Genomic DNA, 20,471 nt, shown 5'->3' on the forward strand with positions numbered 1-20,471 from the left:
ACTGCTGGTTTGCTGCACACTTGAGAAACAGCAATCTAATCAGTGGCTGCCTTTCCCCAAAGCATTGTGCCGTTCTGGCTGGGCACCCTGTGCACTTACTGCAAGAGATCCGTTCTGCGTGCTGGCCGTGTTCGTGCTCTGCTCCCCATGCGGCTGCGTGCTTCCGTAGAGTGTCAGATTGTGCTCGCTGGTCTGGCCTGCATAGTCCTGAGTGTGTGGCACCCCATACTCTGTGGGAATCCCATTCTGTGGGGGTGGTGGAAATGGGATTGTGGTGAATGGCTGCACCATTGCATCAGGAGTTGCTGATGGCTCCTGGTTACCCTTAAGAAAGGAAAAAGGAGAAAACAGCTTTATACTACAGAAGATAGATCAAAACATCAGCCTGAGAGACAACACACACGTTCATGTGAATATCCCACCCACCGTCACCATAGTATTCCACAGTCTTCTATTATCTCTCCTATCAAAAAGCACATGCCTTGCTCCTCTGAGCCATGACACTGTTTTCTTAATCTTTTCAGGGCAATTTTCTTGCTACTGGGTGGCATATAGCGAACAAATTACAGGGTTTGCAGATTGCATACCCCTGTGATCTCACACAAAGCTTTACACACAGTAAGGTATTATTTCAGAAGAGGGAAGAGGCACTCACACATTGGAACAGAGAAGAAACAGAGAAGAACAGGGTTTCTCAAAACCCCTAGAAGTACCATAACTGGGTCCATCTCCTCAAGCCTGACCCCTCATTGTTCACAAGCAACCCCATAAGCAAACACATCATGTGGTTCAAAGCACACCTCTCTGTTATGTTACAGTGATAAAAAAGTACAGTTTTTAAAATCCATCTGCAGAAGCCCCCTCCTTTGCCCTGACAGCACTGCATACACAGCACAGGTATCTGTTGCTGGAATATCCCATTTGCTTCTTGCTGGCCATGCAGGAGACACCAAAGAGCCGTAGGGAAACAAGCTAAGTTCGCAAGCCAGCCCACAGTCACTCTTTCCCAATCCTGAGCATCTCTACAATCACTCAAGGCACTAATTACCCACTCCTGCCTCAGCTTAGGGTATCCCACAGAGACCTCTTGCATAGTGGACTTCTTAGAAGCTTTTAGCGCAGTCTTAGATGTAGCTAACACCAATCAGATGACTCAGAAACAAAGAACTGACCATGCAAAAGATACCCCCAGAAGACAATAAAAATGCTACCCCACCATGTCAAAAAACCACGAGAAGGAAACAAAAAAGCATGCAGCCCTACAGCCTCTGCAGGGATCTCACCAAGGGGGGAGCTGCATTCAGCCACCTGGGGTGAAGGAGAAGAGCCTTGACACTGAAGCCCAACCCTGGGAAGCCCAGGCTGCTGCACCGCTCCCCTACTGCTTTCACTGCCGCAGCAGAAAAAAAATCCACAGAAAAGATTTATGATAGGAGGGCTGTTTGATTTATGTGCATGTCAACAGACTAATACTGATTTTAAATTTTGGCTGCTGTTCCAGCCCTGGGTCCTCCCCCACAAAGCCTGGAGGTGCTCGAGGCTATTCTGACACCAGCATGCTTAAATCAATGGAGTAAAAGCGAAACAGACCTTATCCCGTGAATAGGAAAGGCAGAGTGGGAATTACCAAGCAGCCTTTCAGCAGAGAGCATGCAGGGGCTGACAGACCTCCAAAGAAGCCGGACAAACCTTTCAGTCCCTTTATCAGCCTACCTGCAGCTTTCCCTTCCGGGCGGAGGAAACAATGATAAACGCAGTGCACCTCCAGCCAGCACCGGGTCATTCAGACACTGGCTGAATCCCAAATTTGCTCTGACATTAGTCTATCTGGTCTGCCTCCCCTGGGGGCCACGTGGCCACGCGCTCCTGCAGCTGGGGAGAAGGAGAGGGAAGGGCATTCAATACCACTTAGCAGAGCGGAGCTGCAGCCTTGGCCCGTGCTGAAGAAGGAACGGTTTCAAGTCCAGCCTTGCTGCCTGCAGGAACACAAACTCCGCAGCCTTATCTGAGAATGAAGAATTCAGGGGAGCATGCCAGCCGTGGCCAGTGCTCAGCTCCTTGCACGCACTCCTGCAAGCACTTGCAGCCCTGCGTTGCGTGCTCGCAGCTCTGCGGAGGTTTTTCACGCACCAAGCACATTTTCTGAAAGCAGGACAGGATTTTTGTTTCCCCCTCAAAAAAGGAGGGGGGCTCCACCAGCCCTCCAGTTCTGCTCATTCCTTTGCTATTCTCAGCTTCAAAGCAAGCCACTTCTGACTCCAACTAACCCATCATCAAGATCTGCAGAGCGAGTTCCAAAGCAGGAGGCAGGACAGACAGAACGACGGCCATCCCACTGCAAACCAGGTATCAGGAATCCTACTGCTCACCTGCTCAGACCATTTATCCCCTGACATGACAGCTCCATTCTGTCCACGTACTGTCTCCTTTCCAAGCTCTTCTGTTTACAATATTTCATTGGATTTGATGGCCTGCATTCTTCCCTACACCCCACCTTGTCTGCCCCCCTTTCTGACATTTCCAGTAGGAGCTAAATAGGAAACTGACTTTTTCTTTTCAATTAAAGATTTTTCCACAGGAAAAATAGAGGAGCAGAAACCATTACCAGTCTTCTTAGAACAAGCTAGATTTCCAAGCCAGCGGCATCCCAGGTCAGAGGCAGAGAATGCTGATTAGCCCCAAACAAAACCTATTCTGCCATTGTGTCAACAGTGCAGGGCTGCTCCCCAAAGGACATAGTCCAGCATTCTGTACAACCTCAGTCTTAGACTGTTTAAAATGCCAGTCCAGGAACCTTATATATTCTTATTTTCAATGTTTTTCCCCCTCAGTTAATACTGTTCCTTCCAGTTTAAATGCATGTCAACCTTTTAAGTATTTTCTCTCCTTTCTTCAATTATCTATCTATAAATGTTTGAAGGATGAAAAATACTTTCTCTCTCCTCTGTTGCTTGTGGCATTTTGATAATACATATTTAGTTTGAGTTTAATCACACCTCTCAAGCCAAAATATCCTGGTGAGTTTATTTATTACTTCTCTCTGACCTTCCTAAGACTTTTCAAAGAAGGATTTCTGGGGAAGAATAAAATGTTTTTAATACCACTGTCACTCCTCCACTCCTCAAATCACACTAACATGCAAAAATCATATTTTTTATTACAAATGCATCCTTCATTTAATGTCTCAGGTTATCTGGAGATCTATCATTATTATATTTGTCCAGGTTTCATCATGCCATGGAGTATCTGTATCTCAAATTATTTTTCTCTTGATATGATTATGGACATATTTCCCGTCTGATTTTTTTTTGTAATTTTAATTTCCTTTGATGCTTTAGAATTACTTTTTTCCCCTGTTTCCACTAGCGTCAACAGAAAAGGACTCCTGATGAGATCTCTGCAGGTTTCACAGCATACTGATATCCTCCAAACCCAGAGGAGATTCTACCTCTTCTGTTATTCAACCAAATTTCAACATTTACACAATACTTCATATTTTCAAGAGGTAACACAGAACACACACACACAGATCCCATTTATCTTCAAATACAGAACATGAACTCCTTTCCCTACTTCTAAACCACCATGTAAAATTCTGCATTTAGGGGTGCTGCTTGTCACACTTCACAGGAGGTAGAGAGAAAATGGAGAAATCCTCACATTTCCAGGTAAAGGAAAGTATCTTGTCTATCCAATCTTGACATACCTCACTGCACTGCCAACCCTGCCTGTTTAAGCTTATGAAGAGGTCTTAAAAATTTACTCAAATGCAACAAGAAACCCAGATAATCATGTCCAAGAGCAGTCACCAGCCCCAAACTTACACAAGGATGCCACCACAGGACTAGGAAAATCTGGGTGCAGCTCCCCACAAAAACTACTACCATCTTAAACTCCTGTGATGGTATGAAGTAAGTTTTAATCCAGGTGTCTGTCTTTTAATCAAGAGCAGACAGACACCTCTCTTGGCCGCAATGCACCAGGCTGGCAGTCTCCAGGAGGTGAGTGTGAGGGGCATTTGGTTGCAGGAATAATTTTGGCAGTTCCAGATGAACTGATTAGCTCTGCCAGTTTGTGCTGCCATGCACCAACCATGATAACTGCCATCCCATGCTCAAAGTGGGAAAGGGGCTGTCCAGTGCAAGTGAAACAGTGCAATTAACCCACACTCCTTAAAAAACCAAAAAAAAAAACCACCAAAAAAACCACCAAACCACACTTCAGTAAGATATATGTTGACCTATAATTCAAAGTAAAGTGATAATTCCTGTGTCTTCTATTCCTTCTGATGCTCTGTTCCCACAGAAATCATTCATTCACATCAGGTAGGAATTCAAAGCAGCTGCCCCCTTGCAAAATGTTGGTATCTGATTTGTGAGCAAGCCCTCAGGGCACAAGAAGGATATGGTTACCCATGTGGGCTCTGCTTTCAGGCCCCTATTCTCAGCCCTACAAAGGTCCAGTCATGTCCTTGCAGGTGCCAACTTTCTTCCTTAAGTCAGGAGTTTGCCTACACAGATCAGTACAAACTGATCCCACATTTTGTTTAAAAACAAATTAGCTAAAGCAGTGAAAAACCCCTAACAGGGACACATTTCTAAGAGCTTATGCAGCTTTAAGTTAATTAATGAACTTTGCAGCTCCAAGCTAAGCGGAGGAACGATGAGTAACCGATGAGTAACTGCACGTGGCGATACCTTGTGGAAGGGTGGGAGCTGGGGACGACAACTCAACAAGGAGCAATGTGGTTCAGCAAATGTGACACAGGATGAATTCTTTCAGCAGACAGCAGGTGGTGATCCAAGATCACGGCACTGGAGCGCAAAGAGCAAACACCAGAAATGCACACAAAGGCCTCCTGCTTCCATAAAACTGTCAAAGATCAGTCTGCTCTGTGAAGGAGTGGTTTTGTTTTCCTCATCAGAGAAATGGGTGTAAGTAGAGGGATATGAAAGGAGTCTTATAGCAATGCAGCTCCAGATCTCTTTGGTATTCCTATGCCATAATATGCATAGATAGAAAACCCTAACCAGACAAATAAAAATTATACTCCTGGTAAAGCTAAGCTAGTAAAATTTCTGTATAGATGTGGCAAACTGCCATAAGGTAACTGGTCTGTGTTATCCATAACCCTACTGTGAGTCATCAGAATCACAGAAAGATGCAGGGAAATGGTACAGCATATAAACATCAATCTCTTAAAAATGCCTTTGAACTCTGCTAACCCCCAAATCACTGGGATGTGGGTATAAGCCTATTAGTGGAATGGGGTTTCTAATACATATGTCTTCACTGAACTAATTTTATGAATCCTCGAAGCAACTGACTTGCAGCTAACAGAGGCAATTAACCTGTTTGTGAAGACCAGAGTTCCAGGCTACAACTGTTTGCTCTCTGCACTAACCTAATCCCTTCTGTAAACAGCAAAAATGTTTGGAGCTGGGATCTGAAGAACCTGTCAGGAACCTGGAGCTGCTGCCCACCCTCAGCTCTCTGTAAGAAAGGGATCCTTCTGAGTGAAGGGAATGCAGGGACCATGCTGTCCCTCCTAGAAGCCAGGTCATAGCTTCCTGTCAGGGATGCAAACATCACACATGCAAAGCACTGCTCCCTGGCTGTACAAAGACAAGAGAGAAAGGGCTTACCGTACAAGGCTGCTGCTTAGGAGCATGAGAATAATTAATTAATTAATAATGGCCTGTGTTCCACCCCCCTCCCCTTCTCACAGATCAACAAAAAAGCTGCTGTAGCAGGGTCTCTTTTCCAGCCCCTTCCAACACAGTCTCCCTTCCCAGTTCTCAGCTGCAGCTTCAGAGGGGTTCTGGCTGGAGCTGCCACCATCCCCCCTCCAGCTGTGCACTCCTGCCCTCTCTCCCCTGCCAGCCTGCCCACCACTGAGCCCTTTCAGCACATATCCCAGGAAAAAAATCACTCACTTTTTATTGCCAGGTTAGTTTTGTTCCCAGTTAAGAGCGCTGAAATAGCTTGGCAAGGAGCTGGAGGAGAACCAGAGCCAGAAAGGACAGGGGGTGGAGAAGCTGGGGAGGGAAGGGCCATGGGCACCAGCACTTGGATGAGCTCAGGCTGCCAGGGAGCTGCAGTCTCCAGCCTGCATTAACCCTCTTCTCAGGCAATCCCACACTTTGCCCGCTGATAACAAATGTATCAACAAGCTAATGGGAACGGATACAAAGCAGCAGAAGCGATGCTCCCCACATGCACCAGGAACTCCCTGGTTGCTCCAGCATTATCCCTTGCCCAAAAACCACAGGCTGGGGCATTCATTACACCAAAGACAGATTCCACCCTACACTGGTGGCTCTCACAGCACACAGAACCTACGCCTGGGTTTTTAAAACTCTGCTTTTACTCTTTAGGGCCATGAAGATACTCAAACACGAGACAAAGTGATGTACAGAATGCTGAAGTGATGGATTTCCAACACCTGAGACACCCCAAAACAGTGATTTGGCCACACCAACCCTTCAGGTGCCCACAAACATGATACAAGCTCTCTATTCCAAAATGCAGCAATAACACTTCCTCCATTGTGGCCATTTCATTACAGATTAGCTTTGAATGGGAAGAGAGGGTAAAATGCCTACAGAAAAGAAATCTGGGGGTGAAAAGGATATATACAAAGCATATAACCGTCTCATATCCTTCATCTTTGTACAAACCCGTTCCTGGATTCAGAGGGGTATGTGACCCTAACCTGACACCCACTCTCCACATTACAAAGGCATTTCTGTAACTCCAGAGAGCAAGACTGACATGCCTGTGTGTCTGGGACACAAACTGATAAAATCAACACTCTTTCTTGGTGTGGGTTGATCATAAAAGCACCTTGAAGAGGATCACTGTAATAAGGGGTTTTGTATTTCATCTGCACATCTGGAGCTTAATCTTCATTTGATCTATGACACACTGTAGTAATAGAAAAGGATGCTGGATTTTGACTCTACTGTCATGGGCATGAGAGCAATTCCTCCTGAATCCTCCCAAAGACAAACTCTAAACCTAGGTAGTTCTGGAAACATCTGCTGGAATTTTATGGCAGTTTTGTTAAAATAAAGGGAAGTTAAGTTCATTGGTACACTTTTTAAAATTTAAATCAGATGTGATCACTCAGGAAACGCCTTTTCCACTGGGTTAAGCCTCAATAAGCTAATCTTGCACCAGTCCAAAAAAAAAAAATCTAACAAGAGATGCCTGCACTCACACTTGCACCTAGCTAACCATTTAAAGGCATGTCTCCTTCAACTTCCTGGTGCAAGCTTGCACTAGATTATCTAATCTTGCCCTTCCTAGATATGTAAAGCAAGGGAAGAACAAGTTATCTTCCAATACACACTCTGTCATTCCAGGCCACCAAAAAGTGTTCTGTAAAATAAAGCAGCTGGCCTTGGCCTTTTTTTTTTTTTTTAATGTGTTTAAGAACATGTTTATGGAAAAGAAGTTCGAGCCCCCCTTTTGCAGGAAAGGATAAAAGAAAATTATAGTCTTATCTTACTGTTATACACAGGAAGCACTCACTCATCCCTATGCTATCATCACTTCCAGTAATGGCCAACTTTTGCTCTACCCCTATGCACAAACACAGGCTCTCATGCACACTTGGTAAGATGCCCTTGGGCAACCTGCAAAGAGGCTTCCTGTTGGATACAACCAAAGCTTTAGTTACCCAACATTAATAAGGCCCAGGGCCACATCTACTTACCAGCCTGAAATGTATCTTTCAGATTTTAAAAAGCCCTCATTTCTGCTCCTGAAATCTACATTATTCCCCACTCAAAAGAAAAAAAAAAAAAAAAAAAAAAAGGTTAAATGTTACTGGCACAAAGGCATCCCACCAAATGCTTTCAATCCAGTCATGCTCTCTGGGGTTGATTAGAGAGAATTGTGCTTCAAGAGACATCAGGGTCCCAACATCTGTTTGCATTCTGCATTAGGAATTAAACTACCTCTGAGAATTACTGGGGAGAAGGGGATAAGGATGGAGAACAAAGGAAAAAGTCACCAGGATGGATACATCCTCAGCAACAAAGCAAGCAATTTAAGAGAAAAGCTCAGGCTCAATTTTTTGGTCCAGATTGGTCTTTTAGCACCTACCCTGGTTGTTCTTCCCATCTCTGCAACTTTCCAAGTGACTATTTTCCACTCAACATGCATAGTCAAACATTCTTAAGGAAAAAAAAGATTTCCATAAGATGACTAGCTTTCAACAAATCAGCATGAAAATAATGTCTCAAAATACCACGAATCAAGTCCTTCATAATCCAGCAGGCACCCAGGGTGGTACAAGCATGTCCCATACAAGAGAGATACTCTTCTGTCAGGCAAAACCAGCTAAGTTCTTTCTCTGGGACCAGAATTGAAATGAGTCACAGCTAAGGAACAGTGTGCTGCAGATGTGTCACGTATGTTTAATCCAAGCTAGCTGCCATCAGCTATTCAGCAGATTAGCAAACCAATCACACTCTCCATTGCATGACTGTGGATCCTCTCTCAGGGAAGCAGCAGAAACCGGAGGCCAGTCATGGGGAAGGAATGGGTAACTGCTTTTCAGGAGAGGTCCATGGTTGCAGCAGGATATCTGGGCACTATATGATATTTTTGATGGCACAGAGGGCCTGCATGTGCTGGGTTTTCTTTTTTCTGCATTACTCCAGAGACAGCTAACCAATGGTTACCGGTGCTCCTTAGAAAAAGAAGGGCTACAGCGCATGGAAATATAACAGGGAAGAAAATACCACCTGGTCCCACAGTATCTCTTGACCAGGTTGGCAAGGTAGTGTCACGGTTACCGTCTCCTCAGCTAATTCTGCAATCAGATTGCTCAGTTCAAACAGCTTTGTTTCAAGGGAGAGAGTAACTCACCAGCTGATGTATTTCAGAAAACCAGTATCTGCTTCTCCAACCCCAATCAAGGACCTAGCTGGACAGATAAGCAATTTTTCATCACGTCTCTGCTCTGCAAATGGACTATTGCTCTGCATCTGCAAGTACATCACCAAATCTCAGTGAGCGTGGAGAGTTACTCCTGCAACCTCAAGAACTCAGATGGCTTTCCTCAATGTTTAAATCCTTGTGAAGCTCTCTCAGCCCTTTAGAAAGATTTGTATCTACTTTAGTGACAAGGATTTCTCAAAGCCCTCGCTATGTAACACAGCTATCTGCAATAGACTCTTCCAGATCTCTCTATATTTCCAGTGCTCTTCTAGGAAGGATTTTGAAGATCACTGTTGGTATCAGGCTTTCCTGTCCTTCTCTTCCCTGCTGTGAAGGCAATGAGCTGAAGGAAGTAGTGAGCTGTGCAGAGGGGCTGCTCTGAGCTGACCTGGCTCCTGGAGGAAGGACAAACCTCCAAGCCCTGTCAGGCAGCTTCACGTACACTGGCCCCTTCAATTCCCCAGATTTCAGTGGACAGCAGGGAAGTCTTCCCGCCTGCCTGCACTAACTCCAGCACCATACAGAAAAAAAGCAGCCCTGCCTCTGCTGCCAGAGCAGGAGGAGGAAAAAGGGAGAAAGCGCCGGGAAGGGGAGAGCACATCTGGAATCAATTGGAGAGCGCTGAATGCCTTGGAAAGAACTGCAGAGCTGGCAGAAACCATAGCGAGGAGCCGCGTGTTCGGACGTGACTCTGCAGCAAAGGTGGAGAACGAGACGTATGCAGCATATTTAAACACAAAACCAGAGCTCCTCTTGAGGCTCTGGGGTTTTTTTCATGCAAGCAGCTAAACGGCTCAGCCCTGTCATATTTTCACTGCCACTGGCCTATCATGGGTACGCTCAGAATTCAGTACAGAAGACAGGAGATGAGATGAGGCAAAGGGGACCCATCTGTGTCTCGAGTACCAGGACTCAGTCACGCAGCAACAACATTATATCAAGCTGCTCTCAGGGTGCAGGGCGGAGGAAGTCTGTGACTGACTTGGCACATATTTCAGAACAGAAATTTGACGGTTTAAAAACACAGATTTCTTCCCACAGTTACTTTCCATTCCAGCATTCTCCTATCTCTTGCTAGTCATTTGTTCCAAGAGTAGTTTTCCATTTTCAAAGAAGCCTCCACTGTGTGTCCTGGAAAGCAGAGGTTCTGGAAAGGAGCAGAGAGCCATAGAGATGCAACTCACCAGTGCAGAAGCCTGGTACAGAGAGTAACTACAGCTTTCAGATATATTACCAACCTGAGCGTGTGGGAAGCATTGCTACTTGGGTATGTGGCCTTGGCCAGACAAAAAATAAGATATATGCTTCATTTTGCAAATTTTAAAAATGGAATTTAAAAATTCAGAAGGGAATATGAAAGAGCTACATAAATGACCCCAAGATTGGAAAAAGCCACATGGCCACACACTGAAAACCTTGAAAAGCCCAATTTATTTTGCTTATCATGAAAAAAAAAGTGATAACTGATTATTTTATTAAAGTATATTAATTGTGAAGAACAAAGTACATGCTAATAATATTTAATCTAATGAAAAAAGTCATCAAGAAAACCAAAAGCCAAAAGCTGAGTCTGATAAATTCAGCCCTGGTAAAAGACACCATTTCATTTTGTTTACTGATTTCTAAATGACAGTCATTAAGTCAGCTGGTAAGAAGGACTCAGTCTTTTCAATCTTTTCTGGGTTTTGTGCTGAAAACATTACATCACCCAAAACAGAGGTACCTGAGTGAGACATAACGGCCTACAATGCAGGTACAGCCAGAAGAGACAGCCTAAAGCCAGATCTATACAACAATATCCTGGAAAGCTACAAGAACTGGTGGAAGTCAATGCACATAAATTAAAGCTGATTAAACTAAGCAGTATACACATTTATAAGCATAATAACCTCACCTCATGGAGAGGAACAAGCTGTTGAAAAGCATAGGTGCAGTTTAGTGTACCACCTAATATGACAAACTACCAGCTGACCTTGGAATCAGGAGCTGCTCTTCCCCTCCCCGGCTGTTGTGAGATCCAGTCACGCCACAGCCACTGCCAGAAAATTAATCCAAACAAAAGTCATCTGTTTGGTCATAAACTCAACTGTCTCGCTCTGGATCTGCTTAAGCACAATGCCCAAAGCAGTGAGGAGGCTGAGCATATGGCTGGGGCACAGAGACAGGGGAACTGTTCTTCTCACAGCAGCCCACAGTTACACTACATTAAGTGCAACTTTGAAATGCACCTGAAAGCCACTTCATCCCAGAACAAGAGGCTAGATGGACATTTATCATATGCTATTGCCACTACCTGCTTCACTTGTACTTAACTTCTAGAGCATCCCCACATAAGCCAGCATAAAGCTGGTTCATACACAGTGAATTTGTCGAGTATCTGAGGAAAAATTTTCCCATTGTTACAAAATCCTTTTAAAGCCTCTTTTCCCCAGGCCTTTCAGCTAATGTATGCTTACCACATTCCTACTGTAACCACGAACCAGTACAGACTTCTTCCCTGCACAGGCCACCTGCACAGCTCATAGGTAAAGCTCGAGGTGAGCAGCACATCTGACCACCTTTCAAGTGCCTTTTCCTGGACTGGGTATCACTAAAGCAGCTCCTGCAGCCCCCACACTCAGCAGCACCATTGGAAACCTGCTGCTCCCTTGCCACCACCACGTCAATGCCCTGGGACACATGAAGCATGTGCTGGTTTATCAGTAGCAACACGCAAAATATTCACATTAAACTACTGCTTATCACTGGCACTGGTACTTTTAAACTGCTCTATTTTACTGAAGCTAAATCAATAAACCTTAAAAGCTAAATTGAAATAAGAGCATCTCATGTCAGGGCATGTCTGTCAGCATCTGCAGCTCCCATAATATATTATTGCGTGAGTTCCCGGTAAATTGACCCCTCCATAATTCTCAGCAGATCCCCACCTTCCACAGCCAAGTGCATTAAAGGTCCTTTTTCTCCTGCCTCCTTGCAACACCTACAGAAAGACAAAAACACAGGCTATGCAAAACTTAAACCCTTAAACCCAAGCCAGTTGGTTTGCCCTTCTGTACATCCCCTTTCACACTCACAGTGTCAGGCTAAACAAAGCCCCTCACTCCAGGATACAGGCCTGGAAAAAAAAGCATTAGCATCTGGCAACCAAGAGCAGCACCCAGCATACGGGCCTGAGAGCAAATACAAGTCTCTGGCACGAAGAGGAAACACTGGGACATATGCCTGAGTGCTCCTGTCAATCTTGCAGTGGGGGAATGCCCGATTTTTTTTTTAATATATTTTTATCATATTACTGAAAAGAAATGCCAGGGACTGCTGTGGCCCCTGTCCCTTGAGGCTCCACTGCTGCCATCAGGCTGCACTGCCTTTGCAGCAATGAATATTTAAACAGGGCAATAAATATTTCAGAGCACATTCATCCCAATAAGAAGTCTACTACCATAAGAGAGATGAGACAACCACACAGGGCCGGAGCCACTCCCTCTTCTGCCCCTCTGGCTCCCACACTGCCTGCCCTTCCTTGGCCCTACTTCCCTCCAGCCCTCAACAGGCACCTGACAGCCTCAAATATTCATGAGCACAGTTCCAGTTACTTTCCAAACAAGCAAAAACACCTGTGAAAAAAGTAACAAGGTGCTCTCTTTCCACAGAGGTGCAGAACACAGCTAGATCATGCTTTGCTTTCATCTCTCCTGGGGTTTCTGGCTCTTGGGCGCTCATACTCGGGAAGAAAATAATTTGCTTGAAGACCCCACAGGGTCTTAAATCTTTAAGTATTGCACCTTAAAAGAGAAAAAATCCTAGCAGCACCAAACCCAAAGCTCAACCAGCACCTGGTTGAGAAACAGTATGTGACAATCTGTCCTTACTCCCCACAACTCCCTTCCTCAATTTCAGCAGCGCATTTATTCAGGCATTTCTCGGGTATGAGCAGCTCCACTAGCCTCTCAGTGGGATACTAACAGACATGCACACCTTGGCCATCACTGGCACAACTAAAATCAGCTAGAAATCAAGTTTAGGATGTAACACAAAACCCATTCATTTACTCAGCTATCACCTGCTTGTCATTCATGTACTGGGGACTATTTTGACTATGACAGTGATAAAAGCTTTGGGTTTATAAGTAGGACCTTAGTTATGCTCTCACCTCTAAGCTCCTTGGTCTTTAAAGATCATTTCAGGGGGTAACTAATACTCTTCAGAAAATCAAAATCACATATAAAGACATTTATTGAGGATCAAATTTGTAGGGCCACGAAACCATGCAACCAGACTCAAAAATTATCTTTTGTAGCAGCTTCCACTGCATATCTACCTAGATTCAAAAGACCTAAGATATTTGCTGCTCACAGAGCATATGGACAAGGCTTCAGAGAACAAATACACCTACTCTGAGTGAAAGGAAGCCAAAAAGACACCCTCACAACCAGCAAGCAAAGGGTTATCCTGAATGACAGACACAAGCTAGTCTGCCCTGGCTAGCTGAGCTACACCATGGCATCTCCTTTCCAGGTAAAAGCTTTAATTAACAGCATACAGGAAGAAAGTAATCTCTGCCTTTATTAGCACCCATGGACCATCTTTTAAAAGACGATGGTAACCAAACCACAATCACAACGTGTCACATGCTGCCAAAGGTGCCCCTTGGGCTGCACAAGAAGACACTCTTCATACCTGGATCCTGGCCCAGCTCAAGGTACAAGCTGGGCACCAAATGGCTCTGCCCTGCCATGGCTTGGGCACAGCAGGGAGCGTGCAAGGGTATGCGACAACTCAGCAAGGTCTGCAGATGCAGTCTTGGATTAAACTGCTAAATTCCCCTGCAGTCTCATTTCAGCTGCTTTTAGACCTCTGAAGGAGAACAGCCGGGTCTTTGCTATGCGCAGGAAGGGCCCTGCAGCACTCTGAGTGAGTTTTCTACCGCAAGCCAGAACTCCTGCTATTTCCTCCTTGGTTCTCATAGCCAAGGGAAGAGACCAAGGCAACCCCCGAGTGCTGAGCAGCGCTCTTGGGATGGCCAGTTTCCTATTAATGAAATTCTCTCGTCCTCCTGCTCTGTGGCACGAAACAGCTCCAAAGTGAAGTACTGAACCATCAAACAGCAAAGACTCTTTCCAGACAGCATTACAAGGAAGAGCACCTGCCTACTGATAGGTGGGTCAATCACCCACCACCACCCTCTGTCCCTTCTGCTCCTGAAAGAGCAGCAGCATCCCTTGGTCAAGACTGGCCATCAGTCACGCCACCAAAAAGATGCTGTTTACATTAAAAGCATACAATAGCAGTCACAGCAGTGTAATTCAGAGACTGACAACAATCCCGCTGCTTTGCCAGTGGTGAGTCCTGGGATTTTATATCTCTGCTTCTAACTACCACCCCAGCTGTCCTTCATATATCACTGAAACGAAAGGATCATCAGAAGTCAGATGCAACCTGGCCCAAAAAACACCTTGTACTTTCCTATCTTATTAAAAGACCTCATACACAGAGAAAGGAAAACATCTTGGAAGATGAGCAATTACCTCACCAAGTAATTTAGAGCAGGAGCCACCATTTTACAGCAGACATCAAAATAATGAGCACTCCTCTGCTGACTGTGCAGCTCTGTGTTATTCCCATGATGGGCTGCATACCCAGCAGCATGTTAAACATGGAAAAAGCAGCATCTGATCCCACTCAAGAATAAAAAAAAATACATTTTTGATACGATACAAGAAGTGTTAGAAAGGAAAACAACATTTAATTCTGTGGCTCCTGAGGACCTCTCATGACTCAGAAAATAAATGCAAACAGATGAAAAAGTTAATTTGGATCATATCAGCTTCACTGGCATGCAAAGGGCAGAGCAGGCACCCTGGGGAGAGGGAGGGAAAGATTTGCCATAGATCAGGTTACTATCGCTGACAACTGACCTAAAACGCCACAAGATTCGACCAGACCCTACCCGATCTTCTAATTTTCAAAGGAGCTACCGCCTCCTTTAAGAGATACAATGTGTGAAACATGTAACACTGAGGTGGGGGAGGAAGGAGATCCCGCAGCACAAGTATGTAAGTGGTCCAGATAATAATCCTCACCACGTTAAGAACGAGCCCAATTAACTGAAACAAGAACAAAGCAGAAGTGAGTTGCTCTTTTGAAGATGTAGAATTTTCAATGCAAAGCAATGAGGAGATAAGGAACCAGAATAATCTCTCCACAGTCTGAGGCTACTGCATGGAACAGACAGGCAGTTGCCCTGTCCTAAAAAGATGCTCCTTGAAAACAGACGTCCATCTGCAACCCAACACACTCAGCTTGGGAATTTAGAGACCCAGCTTGCTGTATGGGCTCCATAGTCTGATTCTCTGGATGGGCCAGCACAGCCCACAGACACTGTTGTCAAACCTGAGAAATGCTGTTCAGCATCAGCCCTCAACACTTGCTTTTAACTCAACCTCATTTGATGGGATCTGAACAGCCCATCATCACAAACTGAGCTTTAGTTCTGTCCTATTAAATTTTTAGGAAGGGTTTCTACTCAAAAGTGGCCAACAACATGAGTAGTAGCCCACAGTAGCCAATATATTCATTGTTAACAGAAGTGTCCTTGATTTGTTAGGCCTTCAACATCCACTAGATGATTCACAGGAAGACTGATACATCTGGGAAACTTCCTTTAAGTTCTTTGCAATGAAAATTACTCTTTTAGGTTCCTCTTGCATGTCTAGGACATAAAGCCTTTTCAGAGTTTCGGTATTTGGCACCACAGGGCACAAGGACCACCTCCATTTTACAGCCATGGCTGATGATCATAAAGGAAAAAGTTTAGTGCTCTGCTTCTGCTGGGTACTACCAACATCACACCTAATCAACAGATTCACCTCCATGCACTTCTGCAAGAGCAGGGCCACCACAGCTGACCTCACATGAGGGCACAGGAACAGCTCACACAGGCACAGTAATCCCCTGGCAGAAATTTGGGACAGACACAGCTGAAGGCAATTCCTGAACCACTTCACAGCTGAACTCTTGAAGATGTCCCTGCTCATTTCAGAGGGGTTGGACTAGATAACCTTTAAAGATCCCTTCCAACCCAAATCATCCTATGATTTTAAGGTTTTATGATTGGCTACAGGAACACTCTTCTGCTAGGATTGTCTGAACAGTAGCCAGGAGGCTCATCACAACTCTGCATTTAAACCATGTCACTGGATCTCAGAATAATTATGTAGTGACACACACAGCCTCACAGCTAACCTAGAGGCCTACTACACTTTTGAAAGCCACTACAGCCCTCTACAAACGCCCTAGAAGAATGAAATTCATCTTCCTGTACGCTCTTCCAAAACATTAGCAAATTCCTATTACTCAGTTCTAGCTATTCTTCTTCTCTGTGTTACAAATAACACAGCTCAAAGTTTCCTACCCACCCACTGTGGAAAAAAAAAAAAAAGCCACTGGCTCTCTACACAGTTCTGCTTTAAGAAGAGGTCTGGCTGGGAGATGTGTTCTTGGCCATGTCAGCTGCTAAGCAGGACCCCAGCCACTGATCAGGCAGGGAGGCTTGGAGCTGGCAGGCAGGAGGGCCAGGCAGGCATGGATCTGAACGGAGACACTCGGGTCTGCAGCCTTCAGTGCAGCTTTCTCTTGACTTCTGTGCAACATTTGCAGTAACTCCTGCAGCTCACTGTCAAAACCAATTAAGAGTACTCCTAACAAAAACCAAGAAAAGTTCCTGAGAAATCACAGTTGAGCTGAAAGGGACAATAAAGTCACCGCCTTTCTCACCTCCTCACAGCAGGGCTTGCTAGAAGACCTTCATTTTGTCTAGGGCCAAAGTCACCATCAGGCTGCTCAAAGCTACAGTTTCAGACTTGATGGAGAACAAGGATCATGGATCTTTAATCTGCTTAAACCCGATTTAGATTCATCTCATTGAATAAGAAAAAGTATTCAGAAGTCTCGCTTTCTGATGAAGCACTGAGATCTCCACAGTATTTTTTCCACCCTTCAGAAGTCCATGTTCCCAGATAAATTCACTCTCACACCCTTGCAGCATTTTGATCAAAAGAGGCTTTGAAGGGCTAGAGTCCCTCAGAAAAATTCTCTTAGGATGAAGATTTGCAACTGGCTTTGGATGACCTAAATTCTTTCTGCCACTAAGAGAGTCAGCCCCTCCTTGACTACAGCACCTCATCAGTCACACTTGGTGTATTCACAGTCTGTCACCCATGTCCCTGTGAAGGACACACGGAGCAAGGAACTGTCCAAAGTTCTCACCACAGCCTTCAGTCACAACCTTCCTCATTCCTCTATCTCACCATACTACACTCTTTCCCACAGATTGGCTCCATCACACAGTCTAACATGATTCTGAAAAAGTATTTACACCTCCCCAACCAAACTCATATAAAAAGGACTCCTGGAACTACTTTGCCTCCCTTTCCCACTGCTTCAAGATAGAATGCTTCATCCTGGACAGGGTGGAAACAGACCTGAGAAAGGATTTGCAAAGCCAATGTAGCAACGTTAAATAGCATCACGCACAAAGAAAAGCAAAAGGGAAAGTTAAAGCAAACAAATCTGCATTAAATATTTGAGTACAAAGCAAAGCTAACACAGCACAATATCTTATAGTCAGCCAACAAATTGATTAATTCACTAATTTCACCAAATTAACATGCTATTCCTTCTATACCTCCTGATTTAGGCTGGAAGGATCCTTTTTAAGTTTAGATCAATTTAAAACTATGCCTGTTGAAAATGAAATCCTTTCACTTGCTGCCCTATTTATCTTAACTACATTTTATAAAGCAGGAAGGAACACACACTGCAAAAACAAAAGACTTTCATACTCTTGCTCTCTAATATTCTGAAGTACTTTGCATAATTGTTCAGTTTTGATAACCTCCTTTCATATGATGCTAGAGCAAAAATGAGAAAAGCTACAAAGAACAACAAATCAAATTAATGGTTTCACTCTTCATGGAGGGTACACTAGACAAAGGAGGACTAGTACTACCTAAGAAATCCAAACTCCTCTCCAAGGCATTTTTAAATCAATCTTTTAAAGTAATTTAAAGCAGGTTTTGCTATTAAGACTGGAGGGAGAGCATAGGCCTAGATAAGAAGCTTCAGTGAGACCCGATAGGTGAATGATGGTCTATGCACTGCGTAGGTCAAACTCTGATTATCTACATCTTGGCTAATCAAAAGCAATTATCTGAAAGTCAAATATGCCCTCCAAGTCAGGTAACTCATGGAGACAGGACTTATATACAGCACACAGAAATCCTAAACTCCACAGGACCTCAACTGCAGACACTATGAATTTTAAGCAGGATAACCAGGAGGACAGTTCAGAGGGTTTTAACCATACTCAAGACTCCAAGCCTGAGGGCAGACTTCAGAAGCTAGAAAGATTACCCTTGCAATTACTTGGACATTTTTGGTGCATCCATGCACCCTCAGATTACAGGCTACTTGGAGTGCAATTCCAGTTAGGTATTTAGAGACTACTTGGGGTAAAAATCTCCATTACAGGCAGGGCTGGTAAAGCCAGGCTGTTTACTTCCCATTGTAGGACCCAAAGTTCAGTTATTAAAATTCCAAGATACCATTCAAATTGAATTTTTTTCATGCTATCTACAAATGATTTTGGAGTTGGTGACTTCTTTTGTTACTTAAGCCATAGCAACCCAATCCAAGAAAAAAGTAGGGGGCATATTTTGTCTTGTTTATGATTAAGAGAGGAGGAAACCACCACATATGCTTTCAAAAGTCTAAGAGAACTTATTACTTACACAAAAATTTGCATTTCAGGAATCTACATTTAGATCACCAAAATCATGCCAACATTATAACAAAAGTATGGAAAATTACAGCACCTGTCTTACATTTAATCAATCTCCCAGTAAAGCTATATGCAATGGTCAAAAAAGGCTAGAAGATAGAAAAGAAAGAAGTAACAGTATGCAAAACCTGCCAGAAATGAAAGAACCAACCCCTTCTTTATATTTCTCACAGAAAGAGCAAATGGTGGCAATAAGCTTTATGTTAGACACTAGGAAAGACTTAACAATGCTCAGAAAGGCCAGCAGTGGCATTGCAAATACTTTTAAGGCAGGTTACTTGTCATCAGGAATAGCTTAGATACTGTTTATTCTAACAGGAAACAGAGATGCTCTTACAGGTGGCTGGTAGTGCCCCTTGCACCCCATTTTCTGTGATTTTATGCTCTGATTTGGACATCATCCTCAGCTTCACAGGAGATACTGGCCAGGTCAGATCTAGGTCTGGAGATCACTGACAGCAGGGAAATTATCCACCTCCAGTACTTTGCACCATCTCCTTTGCAGGGATGATGTAACATCAAGGAGCAGTTACCCACCTCAAATCCAAAAAAACCAAGAAACAGACCTGTAAGTACAGCAGGAGAAAATTAAATTGAGACAAGAAGCCTGAGCACTATCAGCACAGGCAGCGACAGGGAGCAAAGAGATAGAACAGACAAGTATGACTGCAATAGGAACAGAAAAGGCAAACTAAATGAGGAATGAAGGGAGTGGGTGGAGAGTTAAAAAAGCCTATGACAAGGAGAATATAGTGAGGACAGGGAGGAGGAGGAGGAGGAAGAAAAGCAAAGAATTAGCAGGTCTAAAAATCAGCTGAGAAGGAACTGAAGGGATCAAAGTAAAGTAGTCGTCTGGCAAAACAGGAGGGCACATAACTAGAGAGGAATGGAGACTGGGAGAGTATGGATATGGTATGGCTTGTATGGGACAAGCTACTGACCAGGCATCATGGGGAGAGGGTGAGAGGAAGAAGCAACCATCTGTCCTCCAGTGATGAAGGGCAGAGGTGAGACAGGAGAGATCACACAGGGGTGGAAGAGAGGGCAAAATGTGCATACCAGTGTAGACCCCCAAAGCCTAAACCAGAGCCTAATATTGCAAAACGTCACCATTCCTCTGCTGTCAGCAAATATACAAAACCAACTGGCAAACACAGATCAAGCTGGTCTGCACAGAAAATGACAGCTAATTACATAGTCAGTCAAAGTGGCAGAGGTCTGTGGGCTGTATCTGGGACGGCCAACTCTGCCACTGATAACTTGCAGGGGTCATCATGGTGCCACATACACTGAAGCTGATGGGGACAGTTAGAGGGTTGTCTGTTTTTTCTTTTCTTTCTTGCAGAAAAAAATAGCATACAAACATGTGATTAAAGACTATCATAAATAGCCACAGAAATAAAGAGAACAAGTGAAGGTTTCTTTCCCAACTTAAAATACAGAAATGCCATGTAGTTGAAATGCCTCCCCATTACCATCTTGATCATTCTCAATTCAGTTTAAGAATAATATTGCTTAATGAACGGTTTTGCAGAGAAAAAATAAAAAAGATCAGGTATTAAGTAAAGCACACTGTTGAACAGCATTTGTTTTATTTTCTTTTATGCAGGCAAAACACACTATTTTTTCCAAAAGCTTACAGCCGAGCATTAATTACTCTGGCTTCTATGAACCCTACAAA

The 20,471-nt window shown here is 44.1% G+C and overlaps 1 protein-coding gene across 21 annotated transcripts in view; it reads right to left on the reverse strand.

Annotated features, from left to right (window-relative positions):
- RBFOX2 (RNA binding fox-1 homolog 2) overlaps nucleotides 1-20,471 on the reverse strand; it is a 171,060-nt gene that overhangs the window by 60,576 nt on the left and 90,013 nt on the right. For 19 of the 21 annotated variants that reach the window (XR_013182342.1, XM_077178520.1, XM_077178537.1 and 16 more), the window contains one exon: nucleotides 100-324. Coding sequence is in view for 20 of the 21 variants with exons in the window: in XM_077178520.1 (XP_077034635.1) it covers nucleotides 100-324 (225 nt within the window). In the remaining variant the exon portion in view is untranslated. Of the gene's footprint in view, nucleotides 1-99; nucleotides 325-1,283; nucleotides 1,391-1,713; nucleotides 1,873-20,471 lie in introns of those variants that run through there. The other 2 variants (XM_077178524.1, XM_077178534.1) reach the window with 2 other exon arrangements.

This window comes from Agelaius phoeniceus, chromosome 5, assembly GCF_051311805.1.
Source record: "Agelaius phoeniceus isolate bAgePho1 chromosome 5, bAgePho1.hap1, whole genome shotgun sequence".
NCBI lineage: Eukaryota > Metazoa > Chordata > Aves > Passeriformes > Icteridae > Agelaius > Agelaius phoeniceus.